The 20,065-nt window shown below is 38.4% G+C and overlaps 1 protein-coding gene across 42 annotated transcripts in view; it reads right to left on the bottom strand.

The window, feature by feature from the left end:
• The window catches only part of LOC141388847 (protein lap4-like), a 667,534-nt gene that overhangs the window by 16,995 nt on the left and 630,474 nt on the right, over positions 1-20,065 (bottom strand). For 38 of the 42 annotated variants that reach the window (XM_073959270.1, XM_073959274.1, XM_073959271.1 and 35 more), the window contains one exon: positions 184-4,159. The exons of the other annotated variants lie outside the window; for them this stretch is intronic. In XM_073959270.1, coding sequence (XP_073815371.1) covers positions 1,709-4,159 — 2,451 coding nt within the window. In that variant the 3' untranslated portion in view covers positions 184-1,708. Of the gene's footprint in view, positions 1-183; positions 4,160-20,065 lie in introns of those variants that run through there. 42 annotated transcript variants of the gene reach the window in all.

The following is a 20,065-nucleotide window of genomic DNA, read 5'->3' as shown; positions in this document are numbered from 1 at the left end:
ATTTTTTCTATTTTCTTATGATTTTGCTTTTCTTAATTGTGGGATCCCAGTGCGTACGATTGTTATTATAATGTTTCCAATTAATAACACTCATAGGCACTGGGATTCCAATTTTAAGAAATACAAAATATTACAAAATCATCATCGATTTTATTGTTTTCCGTTTTTCGGAAGCTTATTTAATTTCTTTTTTAATTTGTCTATGGAATCAGCTGTAATTTCGTATTTGAAGTTGTCAGTGCGCAGAAAATATCACTACATTAAATAGAAAGACCCAAATATATCCCGATTTGCGGTATTTTCCAGATTTTAGCTGACCATACTAGCTATTTATTAGAACCCAACCAGTAAATGTTACTATAATAAATTAATATTTTTAGCGATATTTGTAAAGTCCCTATGTAACGAAACTTCTCGTTTGTCCACCGCATCCGCAATTATTTGCTATTCGATGTTGCCAGTGGGTAAAAAACTTCCCTACAAAAATTATGGACAGATGTTCCTTTTTTTATTTCGGTATCAACATATTTCGGTATCTCCTGATTTGTTGCATTTTAAAGATTTTAGCTGCTTTATCAAACCAATTCAGATGTAGATCAAGATTGAAGATTGTCAGTGGTTTGAAATCTTCCCTACAAAAATATGGACATATATAAAGATCCACGTTTTAATACCAATCTCTTGTATTTTGAAGTTTTAAGCTGGCCATTTTAGTTGTGCTTTAGCATTAAAGGGGTTTCCAGTGGTTTGAAATTTCCAACTTGACAATTTTCTTCACATACATGGAAGCTTTCAGTTGCCCTTCCACTAATTTTCCATTCAATACTTAGTTCATGTTCACGAAATTGACTATAATTTTACATTTCGATTTATCAATATTAATAAAGCCTTCTGTAAAAACGTGCCAAAATAAATCTCAGGTTTGGTTTTTTAATTGTCGCTTTATATTTTAGAACATTTCAGTTTCCCAAAAGTTTAGCACGGCTGAAGTTAATACTTTTCCTACTCGGTTTTAATAGGGATTCGTGCAGGTGTAAAGAATATTTGATAATTTTTCACAATGACACAACTTCAATGTAAAAAAATTATCCAAAAATTGCCTAACTAACCCCTGCATTAAAATTTAAAATTCGACTACAAATCTTTATGGTAATTTGAAGTTTAACATTGTCCATTGCCAAACACAATTCCACAGAAACAAATTGGGGCATATCCGTTTAACTTCCTTTAATTTGCATTTTCCCCGGCGCGCTAACAACAAAATTCAGCCGTCTAACCTTTGTTGATGGCAAAAGGCAAAATATTCACACCACAATACAAATACAGCATAATCACGCGTTTCCGCTTCCGTTTCTTTTTTCATCTGTCTCATACAAATTTGGTTTTGGTTGGGGAAAAATCGAAATTCCACATCAACAAATTGCGCTTTAAAAATTGTCCCTGTCCAACAAAAATTCAATGGAGTTTCAAGAAAAAATCCCTATGCTTTCGTTTCCCAGCAAATAACCAAAATAACCGATAGAAGCAACAAAAACAACAAAAATAACAATGCGGCGATGTTGTAAATGTCATGCCAAACAAACCTCCTGTGTAAAACAGTCACACCAAAACAAGAGAAGAGGGAAAGGCCAAAAAAACATAACTACGCGACTTTATTTATCTGTACACCCAGCTGAAGTGCCTCCAAGCGACAATGAATTCAAATGACTTATGCCTGCTTAGCCTCAACACGACTACCATCATTATTATCATCAGCAGCATCATCCTGCGAACGTGAATGTTGCTGCTGCTGATGGTGCTTATCACTATCACTGGATTCTTTGTCACCTTCTTTGTTTTTATTCTCGTTGTCCGTTTGAGTTTTAACAACTTTTTCAATGGTTTTCGTAGAACGTGGTATGCCACTCGTCACAATATTTGATATGGTTGTTGTTGTGGTTGTAATAATGGTCCCATTATCATCGGTACAGGTAGTGGTGGTTCGACTTAATGCCTCATCGTTGAGTTGGTCAAATATTTGTTTGTGTGAACCACCGGCATTCAATAAACGTTGGAAAATATCTTCACCGGATTCTTCGGAAACGGATTTCGTGGTGGTTGTTTCCGTTGTTGTTGTTGTACGCGAGGGTGTTGATTCATTTGAGGTGATGATTACTTTTTGATGTTGTTGTGAATCAGGTTGTGTTGTATTGGAGGAACTATCGTGATGGGTAGTGGTTATTGTCTTTGTTGTTGTAATTTGTGGGTGCTTATCTTTTTGACTCTCAGCCTGCTTGGCATCATCATCATGATCATCATCATCGATTAGTAAATTTTCTACAGATTTACGCAATTGTTTTGTTATTTCGGCATATTTCTTTTGCTCTTCCAGCAGTTTTTCCAATGTTATCACAGAATCATCAAGGTTGGTTTTAGCTGCCTCATTAACTGTTGTTGTTGTTGCCGTCGATGTGGGCTTTTGTGTATCTAATGTAGTTTGTGTTTGGATTTCAGCCAGGTCCATGGCTTCAGCTGCCTCTTTCATGGTATTATAGGTTTGCGATTTTTGCAATTGTCCCGGTGTATTAATGTTGCGATTCTCAATAACTTTGGCACCATCTACAAAACTGATGTGTATGGTCTCATCATCATCATCATCGTCATCTTCATCATCACTGCTATCACTGGTTTCAGAGTCTTCACTTTCATCGGAGTCTTCGTCTTCATCTTCCTCATCATCATCTTCTTCGTCATCTTGCTGATCGTTGTCTTGCTCCTCCTCTACATCTTCATCATCCAAATATTCCTCATGTTGCATTTCGGTGCCATCTATCTCATCATCGTCATCTTCTCCTTGCAACAAATGTTGCCTTAGTCTCTCCATATTATTTCTATTGCTATCCCGTATCAATTCATTGATAACATTTTCATTGCCATTATCATCTTGGCTAGCCGAAGTTTGTACTGTGTGAGTCAATTGACGTCTATAGTTATATTCATGTTCATCCTCCTGCTCCTCATCATCGGTATAGGCCTCATTGGTGTCTTTATCCTCCTCCAGACTTCTTTGTAAATTGTATTTTACACGCTCATTTTCAAGCAGTTCTTCCAAAACATTTTTCATTTTGGCATTGAGAGACAGCTCTTCACGCGGTTTACTGAAGGAGGAGGTGGAGGGTAATACAAATGTTTCGCTTCGCATAACTTGTGTAACTCCATGGTGATCCACCTCATGATCACCTGCATCCTCATATTCATAGTCTTCCTCAATATCATCGGCATCGAATGAAGGATATTCACTATGTTGTGGACGGCTAACGGCAATACTTTGTACTTGACCCTCACCTGATATCAAAGGGTTTACCACTTGTACAATATTATGTGTTGTGGTGCTCGTTGTGGTGGTCATAACTTCCCCATCCCCGTCATAATGGGGGCTCGTTCTTTTCGTCGTAATCGTCATTGTGGTTGTGGTCGGTATTACAACTTCTTTTGCCAAAGTTTGATGCATGGTAATTGTATTGGGTTTTATTTTAACTTTACCTGTGGTTGTTGTAGATCCCACACTTTCCAGTGACGATGGTCCAAACAGGCCCGTACTACTAATGCTATCCAATTCAATTGATGGTAATTCATCTTCATCATCATCGGTGCGTAGAAATAGTTTCTCTGTATTTGCCTGGACGGTTACAATTGATGCTGTATCCGTTTCCTCACCCTCATCTTCTTCGTATGCCAAAGAAGTTGTTGCATCTGTAGATGTTGGTAGCCCAACCACTACCTCATCCGGTTCCTTTGAAATTTTTATTACCTCAACATCAGCAACATCATCTGCCTCGCCGACCTCCGGTAATGGCCCCACTTCCTCCTCATAGTTTTTAGTTATTTGCAACTTTTCTAATGTTTCTACAACAGTTTTACGAACTTGAGGCATTGGAAGAATTCCTTCTTTAATGGCATCTTTACCATCACTATGCTTGGCCATCACCTCGACCACTTTATCGTCGTCGCCTTTGTCGCCTTCTTTGCATACCGTTGTCGTTGTATGCTGTACCAACATCTGGTCCTCTATCACATCTTCGGGCAACAAACATAGCGATGCATTTGGTGTATCATCATCATCATCGTTTTCGGGGTCTTGCAATTCTAATGAGATTATCTTCTCTCGACTAGTTTCCACCTGAATGAAGTTGTAAGGAGGAGATGTAAATTTTTTATGTTTTTTTAAGATTTTTTTTTTTCAAGAAAATTTTGTTTTTGCATTAGAAATACAAGAAGAAGAGAAGAAAGCAAACATAGCAAAAAAAGTAAAACAAGAAAAAAAAAACTAAAATAAAATAAAAACAAAAAATTGTGAAACAAATGCAGTATACAACAGCGTGTGTTATGTATGCAGCAAATACAGTGGAGAAATTTTAAATAAGTTCAGAGTACCATGATTTGTGAAAACATGAGGTCAATTTTAACGTATGAAATGTGTCCCTGAAATTCTCCACAATTCCCGATAGGAGAACAGGTGCAGCTTTGCAACTCGTTTTCTATTTTAACTGAGGACCAGGTGTAAGTTCAAGTCATCCTACAAAGCCACGTAGACCAAATTTAAAGATGCTTTGGATCACCTTTTAAACCGGCGGGGTTGTCGGAAGCAGCTTGTCTTTCTGGCATAAGATATTGTTTCTGACAATAAGTTATGTTTTATACTCTGAGTACGAGGGGCGCTGGAAAACCTTCTGGCCTAGGCAACACGCAATGTCGCCAGGCGTCATATGACATTTTGTTTGGAAAGTTTGACCGTTTTACGCCTAAGCGTACTCAGGACAGTTTGACATGCGACCATGCGTTGGGTTGTTTACAGTGACGTCAAAAAATCACTTTGCAAAAAAATGGAATTTACTTGTGAACATTTTCGTCCGATAATTTTTCACAATTTTCGACGTGGATAATCACGGTAAGAGTGCATCGATCAAATTAAATCTTTGTATATCGATAAAGGACCATCCTATGGTACAACGAAAAATTGGTTCAATGAATTCAACCGGGACCCGACACTCGCCAAAAAAAACGAAGGTCGCGAGGGTCGCCCAAAATCGGACGTTGTGCCAGAAAAAAATTAAGCTGTGTGTGAACTATGAGATCACAATGTTATATACCGTGAGATAGAGGCACACTTGGGCATTTCTTCCACCAACTAACATTTGATATTGCATGAACACCTGACCGCAACAATGGATTTTTCTCGTTACATCCAGCAAAATTGGTCAATTGATCAAAAAATCGCTCTTGTGGATTGGTGCACAGAAATTGTGAATAAAAAAAATCGCGGTGCTTAAAACGACATTTATCAGATCGTCACAGACGAATCTTGGATCTATGCTTAGGATCCCAAAACAAAACAGGAATCGACCGTTTGGGTCTTCGAAAACGAGCCAAATCCAACGAAAGTTGTTCATGGAAGAAGACCTTCAATGCAAATTGTCGGCTGTTTCTTCGGCAAAACTGACAGTGTGGCGACTATACCGCTTGAGAAATATAGGACGGTTAATTCTGAGTGTTACACTACAATTTGTTTGGCTGAAGTCTCCTGAGAAATTCGAAAAACTAACAAGAGAAGAGAATGGTTCTGCATCATGACAATGCGAGCTCTCAAATATCGATTCAAACCAGCGCCTGTTTGACCGAACAAAACGTGGAATTGATGGGTCATGCGCCGTACAGCGCTGACTGGGGATCCGAAGTCATTGGATTCCCAGTTTGATTCCAGAACATCAAGGAAATAGGCGTGGTAAACGATTTTCGTCGCCAGTAGATGCTGTGGAAGCGTTCAAAAACCATGTTTTGGAGGTGTCTCAATCAAGCCACTGAAAACAACCCAAAACATGGTCGCATGTCAAACTGTAATGAGTACGCTTAGGCTAAAACTGTCAAACTTTCCAAAAAACAGAAAATGTCAAAATGGCGACACTGCGTGTTGCCTAGGCCAGAAGATTTTCTAGTGCCCCTCGTATATAGGCAAACAAGGGTATATCTACTTTGATAAGATCCAAAATTTGCATAATCGAAATAATGGTTTTAGACATCACGTGTGTTTGAACGAAACCTCTTTTAGGAATTTTAAAGCCAATTTAGCTGTGTCCGTCCGCCTGCTGCTGTTGTAACAACGCAGCGCGACACTGCGTGTTGCCTAGGCCAGAAGGTTTTCTAATGCCCCCGTTTATAGGCAAACAAGGGTATATCTACTTTGATAAGATCCAAAATTTGCCTAATCGAAAAAATGGTTTTAGACATCACGTGTGTTTGAACGAAACCTGTTTCAGGCATTTTGAAGCCGATTTAGCTCTGTCCGTCCGCCTGTTGTTTATATATTCCTTCGTATAAACTCTGCAACCTGGACTGAGGGTGTTTATAAAGAATCAAGAGACAGCTAGGTGGGTTTAGCTGGGCAATTACATAAATGCACTCGTGCGGTCCCAATCCACATGCAGGTTTAGCCCAATACGAATTGAGGCAGCCGCATCGTCAGGAACTTAACTGGGCTAAAACCATTCATGTTTGTGTTGCATTTTTACAGGCGTATTTTTGCTGCGATGCATGGGGTGTGGTCTCCTAGTACTGCATCAGCGTGAATGCTATTCAAGCCTGCCTGACTAATAAGCTCTTTGATTTAGAGATTATCGATTGTACCATTGGACCGCTCTATCTCTCTCTAGATCATGAAGATCTCTACCCACGTGCCTGGTTGGGGGAAGCCTGCCCACTAGATCATGGCAGGGATGCTACGGCGGTAACACCCAAGCAGGTACTGCATCCACAACATTTTGTTTTGTTCGTCTTCTCATGAAGACGGCATTCTGGCAGGTTGGAATATTCCTCCACTGCGTAGCGCTAACATACCACAGTCCGGCCTATTGTTTTAGGTTGACAAGGTGTCTTTATCAACAACCCAAGTGTTGCCGGCCAGCTTCTTCAGGACCTGGTTCCTACCTCTGATTTTGTCGCAAATAGCAGTGGCATGCGCAGACAACCTCATTTCAGCCGCATAGGTATCGAAATCTTTATGCCATCTGGAGGATGTGGAATTTCAGAAAAGCAGAAGCTAAACTGTTCTGGAGATATCACCCCGCCTTGACTTCTTATTTCTGAATTCCACAAACGACTGGCGCCCACAAATATAGCTATGACGGTATCGAGGGTCTTCGATAGGTAAAGTGCCACCACAACTGTTCGATCGCACGGTCTGTTTTGCTTTAGTCTTCGCCTGAAATATTCCGGTATACATGCTGGGAAACTGATTCTTATCAAGGATTAATGCCTCTAGAATCTTTGATACTAATGACAAGAGGAAGATCGGCTGATTTACCTATGCTGGCATCCTTGCCTACCTTCAGTAGCAGGACCACTTGAGGAACTTGTTATTCAAATCCAAATTTTGGTTGTACTTCCTCGGCTGAAAGGCGCTAAAAAGGCGTGACACACCCCTTTTTATCATATCACTCTCTGGGTGGTATTTAAACTGCCGGTTAAAATAACACACTCACCACTTTGGACCTGTCACCCCGTTGCAAGTAACAGCAGTTCTAACATCCTTCTTATGCGGATTCGAGTGTGATTTAACTGTTGCCCACAATATACTTAATTATGTACCAATGTTGAAATGCTTCAGGTGGTTTGGGTACTTCATCCGCTTATGCCCTGTTGACTTCAAGAGTAATTTCTCAAGCTCTTGCGTCTTCAGCGTTCGTACGACGAAGCTCATCAAGCTCTTTTGCTAGTCCCGTCGACCCTACTAGGAAATTTGGATTTTCAGATATTATCTGAGGGGATAGTCAGCTCTCTGATGCGGTGATTATTAAATTCTCTGAACCTTTGCTAATCAGCTTTTCCATGGTACAGAAAAATATGGTGGTCAGATGTAGTCTGTTAAAGGAGACTGCGACCGGAAAATGGTCTGAGCCAAGGGAAATAACGGGTTGCAAGGACACGTCATTTATCAGACCGGGTGCTAAAATAGTGATGTCGGGTAAACTTTGGCACACGTCCCTTATCCTGTGGAGCAATCAATTTACTCGACCTGCGCTGTCACCCTATAGTGATTGCTTACGACGGAATGTCAAAGCTAATGATGAGCATTGAAGTCCCCTAGTACCAGACGGCCATTGACCTTCAAAAGGCACTACTATTCCTCAGCGGTTTGTACACACTAAGCAACGTCGGAAGTCCAACACTTTACTGATACCGTAATACGTTCCATGTATGGGTCACTGGAGTCAAGCTCAAACGAGATAGGTCTGTATAGGAAGGCAAGTACTTCTCCTCCGCTCTTTGTACGATCAATTCACTTGTTATAACCATCGCAATATTGCAAGCTACTAGTGACAGTGAGCTTTGTTTCCTCGATAGTGGCGATTCCTCCGACTAATAAAGCGGCTAAGACCAGAGCTCGGGAGTGCACCCATTCCATGCATCCATTACATCTTACCGATGTTGATATATGGAGGATTCGGATTTTACAAATGGAATCGATCCATGGGCCGAAGTCCTTCCTTATTTTAAAAGAACTCGGAGCAGGCATTCCGTGATAGATTGCCACTCCTATAGTGACAAAAATATACGCACAAGAAGTACAAGTTTGAAGATGGGTCATATCGGACAACATCTTCGGGCAACCCCATTAACGGTACCCCCCGATTTTCGGTATTTTGATGGACGTGGCCTCAATATTGAAACCGCAATGGCTGAAGTTTGGTACTTGGCCTTCATATTCCACCAGAAATTTGTCGGTATAGGTCCTCGTCTTCTTATAGCCCCATGGAACGGTAACTCCGGATTTTCGGTATTTTGAAGGTTTAAGCTACATTATCCATTCGATATGACTGAAAATTGGTATTCAGTCTTCTTTGGTGCTACATAACTTTCCCTCAGAAATTTATAGGTCGCCGTTTTTATATAACCCTTATAGAACGGTACCCTCCAACTTACGGTATTTTCAAGGTTTTAGCCGTATTATCCTAAATAAATGGGTAAAATTCGCTATATAGCCTTCGGTCTGGATATGCAACATGCTTTCAGTGAATTGTTAGTATAGGTCCAGGTATTGCTATAGTCTCCATTAAAGGTACCTGCCAAACCTTGGCATTTACAAGGTTTCAGGGACATCATCTGGATTACAAATGAAATATTTCGAATTACAATCGGAATAATTCAAATTTAAAATGGAATAATTCGAATTACAAACGGAATTCTGGAATTTCAAATGAAATTTTACGAATTAAAATATAATTCTCGAATTACAATAAAAAAATTTTCGAATTACATCTGAAAAAGGTGTAGAATTTAGTATCTAAAATTGTTGTAGGCAAAGGGAACATTCTAGGAAAGTAGGCAGAAGGTCGACTCGGTTCCATAAAATTACAATTTTGAATAGATTTTTTGCTTTCTAGCAATTGTCCCCATGAAAAGGTTTAAGTCACATTATCCAAACGAATTTACTGTATTGTAACTATGTAATTCATTATAAGGTACATGAAGTCGTTGAACATTTCAGACGATGTGATTTTATTGCTTTCAAGTTCATACTTTTATGAACTTATTTCAATTTTCTCCACTGTATGCATACATTTGCATTAGCAACATTCTTGCATTACGTGTTTCTTGTACATGTTTTCCTAAGGTATTTCTTTTTCTTTCTATCTACGTATTTGTGAGAATATACCTGTGTCTGTGTGTATTGGTGGGTGGGAGAAAAAGTTTTGTGGAAAGGTAGTTTTATAAATTCACTTGAATGTGTTTGGCATATAAATTATTTAAAAGTACAATGTTTTTCATATAAATCTATACATACATGAAAAAAACTATTGTATATATACAATATTAAAGCTAAAGTGTTTTGAATTTATTTCAGTGACCCCAAAAGTGAAAGCTCACACATATACACGCATGGGTAATGTTTTTTAATAGTAAAAAATAACAAATCTAAATCTATTAAAGAGAAAATTTAAACTAATACTATTGCATCACACAACAACCACATGCACTTAAACACAGACACACAAAATAAAGAAAAAAAAAACAAAGGACAATAAAAAACGCTTTTCTACAAAATCCTGCTAATGTCATCTAAAATATACTAGAAATTAATTTGAATACCACAATAACCGCAACCATAATTTACATAAGCTTAATCATATTTTCGTATGCATGCAAAATTTTGTTGTTATTGTTGTTGTTGCTGTCAACTTTTTTGCAACAACAGAACAGCAACAAAAAAGTTATAACTAAAACCACTAAAGCCCATACTGTGATAATTCTATTTAAGGCAGCAGAAGCTTTTAAAGCCAAAAGCAAAACAAAAAAATAAAATAAAATTAATTTAACACAATTAGCCGAAGGTCAAAGCGTTAAATGTTGTTTAATAGTTTGATTTGATTTTTAACAAAATTCGTTGCTAAAGTTATTATCAATATTAACAACTAATTATAGACTTTAATTACTTTTTTCCATAATATAGTTTTATTTTATCAATAATTTGTTTGCTTATTTGTAGTGGCAACAAACAGGCGAACATGGTTATAATCGACCCCATTTTTGGAAGCTATTTATACCCTCAGCATTTATGTTAGCGAGAGTATATACACTTTCATACGTGAAAAATTTGGCTCATTGAAATAATGGTTTTAGACCACAATTATGTTTGGACGAAATCCATTTCAGACAATTTGGAGTTGATTTAGCCATGTCCGTCCGTCTGTCTGTCTGGCTGACTGGAGCACACGCTAACTCTCGGAAGAATCAACCGTTTGGGCCCAAAATTTGGCTTTTGCAATATTTTGTCCAAACTTAGTTTAAGTTCGAAGAAGGGTTAAATCGGTCCACTCCTTCCGGTACCTCCTCCACAAAAGTTCGAAAATGTTCGGAAAAATTGTGCGCATGATAACTCTTGAAGGGAGTAACCGATTTAGTCCATACTTTGCATATCGTAAAATTTCTGCCAGATATAGACGATGTTTCAACATGGACTCTATCGGTCCACTGTTTCGGGTACCTCCCATACAAAATTTCGAAAAAGTTCAGTTTAGGACCTGCTCTCGAAAAGCTTTGATTTTTGTTGTACGACGGCACAAGCAAGCACTACCTGAGAAAATAGCCCGAAAGCTGAAAACCCCCTATGGCACCATGTGTAGTGATTGGAACGCACGATAACACTCGAACGGATCTGCCGATGCGGTGCAAAATTTGGCCATCGTAATATTTGGTCCGAGCCTACTTTAAGTTTGAAGATGAGCCATATTAGTCCACTCCTTTAAGTACCTTCCACTTCAAAATTATTCAGTAAAATGGCGCGCACGATAACAGTAGTAGATTTGGCCCATACTTTGCATATCGTAATATTTCTACGAGACATAGATCCGGTTCGAATACGGACTAAATATGTATGTAAACTCCTACGGCTTCTTCAACACCAAATTTCGAAAAAAAAAAACAGTTTAAGGTCTGCTCTCGAATCGCTTTGATCTTTGTTGTAACAACTTGTATTTGCTGCCCCCATTACGACGGTACACTTTTTTCAGGGGCAAGTCCATACCTCCAGAGAAAATAGCCCGAAAGCTGAAAAAAGCCCCTATGTAGTGGCTCTCCCATAATTTGTAGTGTGGGGGGTACCTCGTCCACAAAAGTTCAACATTTTTGTTTAAGTGCAGTTTAGAATCTGTTCGAAGATCCTTTGAAAAATTATACCGATGCTACTCCTTGTGGCCCTGTTTAGGCGATATTATGTTTATACGGTGACCAACTAAAATAACTGGTGGGCACAAAATCTATCGAAAGAAATTGCTTCCAAACAAGATCCACTTCAAAAAAGAACAATGTCGGCCCATTCCTTTATGTACATCCTCCGCAACACTTGTGAGCTTCAAACCAAATATATATATATATATATGTATATATTTTTTTTGTCGGCAAGTCCATTCTTCCAAAACCTGCGTAGCAGGGAACCTCAAATGTCAAAATACGGGTAGTTCTATTAAAGAATATAGCGATAACCCTCGAAATGCCGAAAATCGGGTGATGGCTTTAGAGGGGAAAAGGAGCCTATACCAAACCTTTGACCTATGTTAACAATTTTTGGTAAAGACGTTTCATGACTGCAGGTAACTTCAAATGTCACATTACGGGTAGTTCAGACAAAAAATATAGCTAAAACCATAAAAAATAACGAAAATCGTCGACAGTGGAGTTGAGAATTTCACCAAATGTGGATGAAAATTACAGAAAATTCAAAAGCTAACCCAAGATCCTCTCTTCGCGGAAACATAACTTTGTGCTACTGGACGTAGCTACATATAGGTTGCGGATTGCAAAATGCCAAGTAAATATTGTTGCGTATCAAATAAAATGTTGCGGAAAATTCAGCAGATTTAGGGGAGAGTACGAGTAAATAGCCAACTGCTATGATCGCCGGGTTGACTTTGCGAGTCTTTGGCGCTCCTTGAATTCAATCTTCACCTTTGGGAAAGACAGTTATAGGTCAAGTCAAAAACCACATTACTGGGAACAAGTAAGAACGGCTTTAAGTTCGTTACCATCCACCACAAGTTGTATTTAAGTAAAATGGAACAATTACTTTCCTTGCGTTTGTGAAGAAGACTTAATGCCAAATTTCAGCAGTTTCGGTAAAACAATGTCGTTAACCTTAAAAATACCGAAATTCGAAAGGTACCATTCTATGTGGGCTATATCAAAACGTCGATCTTTACCGACCAATTTCTGGAGCAAAGTTTTTAGATTCAAAAAAGAAGACTTAATACTAAATTTCCGATATTTCAGTAATTAAATGTGTTTAAAACCTAAAAATGCCGTAAATCAAGATAGGATAGGAAGAAGGATATAGGAAGACGTGGACCTATACTGATAATTCTTTTCTGGAACATTTTATAACCCCCTTGAAGACTAAATAACAAATTTCAGTCATTTCGGTGGGATATTGACGTCACATCTTTCACAATTACGAAAATCGGCAGGTACCGTTCTATGGGGACCATAGCGAAAGGTGGGCCTATACCAACGAAATTCAGTCAAAAAGGGTTTTACTTCCAACGTATACTAAATACCAAATCTCAGCCATTTCGGTGGGATGTTGTGGCCAAAACCTTCAAAATACTGAAAATCGGGAGGTACCGTTCTATATGAAGGCGTGGACCTATACCGACAAATTTCACATTTTATACCTCAAATGAGGACTAAATACCAAATTTCAGCAGTTTTAGAGGAATATTGGGAGGAAATTTAGAGGAATATTGGAGGAAATTGGGAGGTACCGTTCCTTACGGGCTATATGAAGGCGTGGACCCACACCAACAAAATTCTGGGTGGAAATTTTATACCCCCGACGAAGGCTAAGTACAAAATTTTAGCCATTTCGGTGTCATAATGAAGCTAAAATCTTCAAAATAGAGAAGATCGGGTGGTACCGTTCTATGGGGGCTATATTAAGGCGTGGACCTGTACCAACAAATTTCATGGAGAAAGTTTTATACCCCCAACGAAGACTAAATACCAAATTTCAGCCACTTCGGATTACTATTGAGGCCACAACATTCAAAATACCGAAAATGGGGCTATATGAAGGCATGGACCTATACCGAAAATTTTGGAGGGGAAAGTAGAATACCCCCAACGAAGTCTAAATACCAAGTTTCAGCTATTTCAATGGATTATTGTGGCCATAACCTTCAAAGCACCGAAAATCGGGAGCTAACGTTCTATGGGGGCTATATGAAGGCGTGGACCTGTACCAACAAGTTTCTGGGGGAAAGTTTCGTACCCCCAACGATGACTAACTAACAAAGTTCAGCCATTTTGGTGTGATCAGAATGCTAAAACCTTCAAACTACCGAAAATCGGGTGGTACCGTTCTATGGGGGCTATATCAAAACGTGGACCGATATAGCACATTTGCAATACCAAACATCCTAGGAGTAATAGAAACTTCTATAACAAATTACAAAGCTCTATCTTAAAAACTTAGAATTTTACCCTGATCAAGAATATATATACTTTATAGGGTCTCCGATGAATATTTCGATGTGTTACAAACGGAATGACAAATTTAATTATGCCCTCCATTTTATGGTGGAGGGTATAAAAATGAAGGAAATTACGAATGACCGTGCGATCTGTGGATCTTCACCTGGAATTTCTGGGCTCTTCACAGACAAGGTACAGTTTACCTAATGGTGAATGTACTAGCAAACAAAGCACATACATAGTTAATTTTAACGCCTTACAGGAATTGGAATTGAACGGAAATGGCGGGGTGGACCTGTCTGGTGGCAAGCACTTATGCACAAATGACTGCTGTCCAAACTATAAAGTGTACACCGGAGCAAACACATAGATCTCCAGCCTCTGAATTTTCTGGGCCAGTTTCAAGCTCCATGGAGGTCTTTTACAATATAAGAGTTAGGAATGTGGCAGATTTCACACACAGTTAGGATATGCGAATATATTGGTTTTACTCATTCTCAGTAATTATTCCAAGCAGAGACATTTGGACTGAAGGTAACTCTCTTCTGGATGGTCTGGCACAGATGGATCCACAATGGAGGAAGACACTGGCGTAGGTATCTTTTGCGAAAATGTACTAATCTTAAATGAGTGTTTTTAAACTTAACGGCAGCTGTAGCCTCTTTCGAGCTGTGATTTCAGAAAGGCAACAGAGGTGGTTAGAAGGATTTGAGCCATCACTATATACATATGTCTATGTCGGTGGTCAGGCGATCTTCATAGCTCTAAAATTATGAGCCAAAAACTCACACGATATCCTTAATTGATCCAGAAAAGCTCTGTATGATATACGAAATATCGTTAAACTATTTGGGTTCCAGGACATGGTAATATAATGACAGACGCATTAGCGGCTCCAAGCTATAGGGCCTGCAAACTCTCAACGTAGAACCATTTGCCTTCTCTCACTCGATATGTTAGGGATGAGGATCACTGTGGGACTTATTAAGGGTCAGTGTAGGGTTAGATCTCTAACTTCAATATAGGATGACAGTAGCCATGACTACGGTTGATTATGTCCCTAGTTGCACGAAAAAAACTCCGACTATTGGTAGACAAGAGATAGATACTCTCACTTTCTTATCAGTAGACAGCGGAATCCAAAAAATCCAAAAATCTGATTAGACAGAAACTCGTTTTATTACAAAGTATAACGAATTAAGCCCAGAATTTTTTGCATATTTTGCATATCGTGGATATTTTGACATATTTTTGCATATTTGCATAAAATGAGCATATGCAAAAATATATACAAGGATTTGTGGTCTAAATATCCCACCGAAATGGCTGATTTGGCATTAAGTCTTCGTTAGGGATATGAAACTTTACACCTGAAATTTGTCCGCATAGGTCCACGTCTTCATATATCCACCATAGAACGGTACCTCCCGATCTTCGATATTTTGAAGGTTGTGGCCTCAACATCACACTGAAATGGCTGACCTTTTGTATGAAGTCTTCCTTGGGGTATAAAACTTTCCACCTGAAATTTGTCGGTATAGGTCCACGTCTTCATATAGCCCCCATAGAACGGTACCTCCTGATTTTCGGAATTTTGATGGTTGTGACTTCCATTTCCCACCGAAATGACTGAAATTTGGCATTTATTCTTCGTTGGGGGTATAAAACTTTCCACCTGAAATTTCACGGTGTAGGTTCACGTCTTCATATAGCCCCCTTAGAACGGTACCTCCGGATTTCTGGTACTTTGAAGGTTGTAGCCTCAATATCCCTCCGAAATGACTGAAATTTGGTATTAAATATTCCTTGGGGGTATAAAACTTTCCACCTGAAATTTGTCGGTATAGCTCCACTTGTTCATAGAGCCCCCATAGAACGGTACCTCCCGTTTTCCGGTATTTTGAAGGTTGTGGCCTCCATATCCGGCCGAAACGCCTGAAATTTGGTATTAATTCTTCCTTGGGGTAAAAAAAACCTTCCACCTCAAATTTGTCGGTTTATATAAAACTTTCCATCTGAAATTGTCGGTATAGCTCAACTTGTTCATAGAGGCCCCATAGAACGGTACCTCCCGTTTTCCGGTATTTTGAAGGTTGTGGCCTCCATATCCAGCCGAAACGGCTGAAATTTGGTATTAATTCTTCCTTGGGGTAAAAAAACCTTCCACCTCAAATTTGTCGGTTTAGGTTCAGGCCTTCATATAGCCCCCATAGAACGATACCTGCCGATTTTCGGTATTTTGAGGGTTATGGCTGTGGTTATACATTTCTCTATTTTATTGACTTGTCCGAAGAGAATTTTAAACAGAAAAATTGTACACACAAGCAGTTTTGTACCTATTATTGAAATATTTCTTGCATAAGAAAATATGTAAAATGTATACATTTTGCATATGCACATATTATTTTTTGCATATGCAAACTTTGTGCAAAATGCATAGGGCAAGTCATATCTACACATCTTATTCTCTAATAAATACTTGGTAGAAGATTCTCATTCAAACAAAACATCCTTATTCCCGATTGGATATCTTTGTTTACCTTCGTGGCTGCCTTTTACTTTTTCATAATCTTCTTCTTCTTTCGAAAGTATTAACTTGACATTCTGTATTTGTTTTGTTTACACGTAACATTAAATAACATCACTTGCTGTTTTACCTATTCCTAATTGGGGTTTATGTACTCTAAGAATTCAACTGGGAATATTCTTGGCTTTTGATGCCGATTTTTTATTCGTTTGCCTTCCAGTAACTACAACTAATCTCCCGTAGGCTATTTTAACTAACTAGTACGGTCATACATCTATGTTAAGTTAATAATCAACCAGCGACTTACAACTCTCATATACATCCCCACACTACATCCCCACCCCTTTGTTGGGCACCCGTATTTAAACAGGTTAACTAACTAACAATACCCAAAAGCGAAAAATCATACAATATTTTGTATTGGAAAATCACTTAAAATGCCAAAGGCTTCCCGGTTGCTGCAGACATAATCATCATCAGTATCATTATTATTATGTGATCTGATGTGATGTTCTCAGGTACATACTTTAAATGCAAAAGGTATTCTCAGCTCAACAGAAAAGTTCCATTACAAATGACATTATTTATGTTCACATTACGTGTTCTTCTAGCTGGCAGCAGCATCGCCAGTTAGAGTAAAGAGTTTGGTAACTGAGATATGGTATTATGTATCTTAAAGACGATAATATATTTAGGTTAAAATAACATATGTATAGATGAATAGATGTATGTATTTACTTATGTTTGGGTGTTTCTGTTTAAGTAGAAAATATACAAAAACAAACACCTAATATATAGGAAGTGTATACACAGTGAAGTACATAGCAAAAATAGCTAGAAATAAAACTAACTGTTAATAGATTCCTTTCTTACAGTTGTTCGTAAAAGATCCTCTCTGCACCTAGACCAAGTTATCATTGATCTTACGAACATTAAAAAGCATTTGTGGGAGAGTATAAGTTGAATATAGGCTACTGTGGTACATACATGCCCAACAACAAAACTCATTACAAATCTCCTTACTAACCAATTATATTAACGAGGGCAAGGTTTTTTGACCACAAAATAGACGAATAAGCAGTAACGACCTGTAGTAGTCAAATATTAACTAATTATTTTGCATAATCATAGAATACAGAAGACGGAAGGTCTTCTCATAGTCGATGGAAGACTGAAGGTCTTCTATCAGAATACAGAGGGTTTTCTCATAGAAAACAGAAGGTCTTCTCATAGAAGACAAAATGTCTTCTTATGGAAGAGAGGAAGTTTGCTCATAGAAGGCAGAAAGTCTTCCCATGAAAGCCCGAAACTCAACCCATAGAAACTCAACCTAAGAAGACAGACAGTTTTCTTATAGGAGAGAGAAGGTCTTCTCATAGAAGACAAAATTGAAGAGAGGAAATCTTCTCACAGAAGACAGAATGAAAGTTTTCTCATAGAAGACAGAAAGTCTTCTCGTGGAAGTCCGAAAGTCATTCCATAGAAGACAGGAGGATCTCTCATACAAGACAGACAGTCTTCATATAGAAGACAGAAAGTCTTCTCATATCAGGCAGTAGGTTTTTTCACAGGAGACAGAAGTTCTTTTCACAGAAGACAGACAGTTTTCTTATAGGAGAGAGAATTTCTTCTCATAAAAGACAAAATTGAAGAGAGGAAGTGCTCTCATAGAAGACAGAAAGAAAGTCTTTTCATAGAAGACAGAAGTTTTCTCGTGGAAGGCCGAAAGTCATCCCGCAGAAGACAGAAGGACCCCTCATAGAAGACAAATAGTCTTCTTATGAAAGACAGGAAGTCTTCTCATAGATGACAGAAGGTAGTCTCATAGAAGAATAAATGTCTTCTTATAGAAGAGAGGAAGTATTCTCATAGAAGACAGAAAATCTTCTCGTGGAAGGCCGAAAGTCATCCCATAGAAGAGAGAATCAACTCTAATAGAAGACCGACAGTCTTCTTACAGAAGACAGAGAGGAAATCTTCTCATAGAAGCCTGAATGAAAGTTTTCTCATAGAAGACAGAAAGTCTTATCGTGGAAGTCCGAAAGTCATCCTATAGAAGAAAGGAGGACCTCTCATAGAAGACAGACAGTCTTCTTATATAAGACAGTCTTCTTGTAGAAGACAGAAGGTCTTCCCATAGAAGACAGTAGGAGACAGAAGTTCTTTTCACAAAAGAGAGACAGTTTTCTTGTCGGAAAGAGAAGGTGTTCTCATAGAAGACAGGATGACCCCTCATAGAAGAAAAATATTCTTCTTATAGAAGACAGAGTGTCTTCTCATAGATGATAGAAGGTAGTCTTATAGAAGACAAAATGTATTCTTATAGAAGAGAGAAAGTCTTCTCATAGAAGACAGAAAGTCTTCTCGTAGAAAGCCGAAAGTCTTCCTATAGAAGAAAGAAGCACCTCTGATAGAAGACACCACGTCTTCTCAGAGAAGACACAAAGTCTTTTCACAGAAGACAGGCAATTTTCTTATAAAGGTAGTTTTCATATGGAGGAGAGTATTCTCATAGAAGACAAAATGTCTTATCATCGAAGACAGAAAGTCTTCTTATAGAAGACAGAAAGTCTTCTTATAAAATGACAGAAGGTAGTCTAACAGAAGACAGAAGGTATTCTGAAAGTCATCGCATAGAAGACAGAAGGTATGTATGCTCATAGAGGAGAGAAAGTCATCCCATAGAAGTCTTCTCATAGCAGGCAGAAGGTCTTCTCACAGATGACAGACAGTTTTCTTATAGAAGAGGGAAGGTCTTCTCACGGAAGACAGACAATTTTCTTATATAAGAGAAAAGGTCTTCTCATAGAAGTCAAAAGTTTTCTCATAAAAGGCAGAATGTCTTCTCATAGAAAGCAGAAGGTCTTCTCATAGAAGGCAGAAGGTTTTCTCACAAAAGACATACAGTTTTCTTATAGAAGATTGGTCTTCTTATAGAAGACAGGCATTTTTCTTATAGAAGAGAGAAGGTCTTCTCATAGAAGACGAAAGTTTTCTCATAGAAGACAGAAGGTCTTCCCGTGGAAGGCCGAAAGTCATCCCATAGAAGACAGAAAGTCTTCTCATAGAAAACAGAAGGTCTTCTCATAGAAGGCAGAAGGTCTTCTCACAGAAGACAGACAGTATTCTTATAGAAGAGAGAAGGTCTTCTCATAGAAAACAAAAGTTTTCTTATAAAAGACAGAAGGTCTTCTCATGGAAGGCAGAAGGTCTTCTCACAGAAGACAGTATTCTTAATGAAGAGAGAAGGTCTTCTCATAGAAAACAAAAGTTTTCTCATAAAAGACAGAAGGTTTTCTCATAGAATGCAGAAGGTCTTCTCATGGAAGACAAAAGTTTTCTCATAGAAGACAGAAGCACTTCTCATAGAAAGCAGAAGGTCTTTTCACAGAAGACAGGCAGTTTTTTTTTTATAAAATATAGTTTTCTTACAGGAGAGAGAAGATCTTATCATAAAACACAAAATGTCTTCTCATCGAAGAGAGGATGTCTTCTCATAGAATACAAAAAAATCTTCTCATAGAAGACAAAAAGTCTTCC

This window comes from Musca autumnalis, unplaced genomic scaffold (genome assembly GCF_047663935.1).
Source record: "Musca autumnalis isolate F117 unplaced genomic scaffold, ASM4766393v1 scaffold_1, whole genome shotgun sequence".
NCBI lineage: Eukaryota > Metazoa > Arthropoda > Insecta > Diptera > Muscidae > Musca > Musca autumnalis.
Note: the sequence above shows the minus strand (reverse complement) of the source record. Positions and strands in the feature narration are given on the sequence as shown.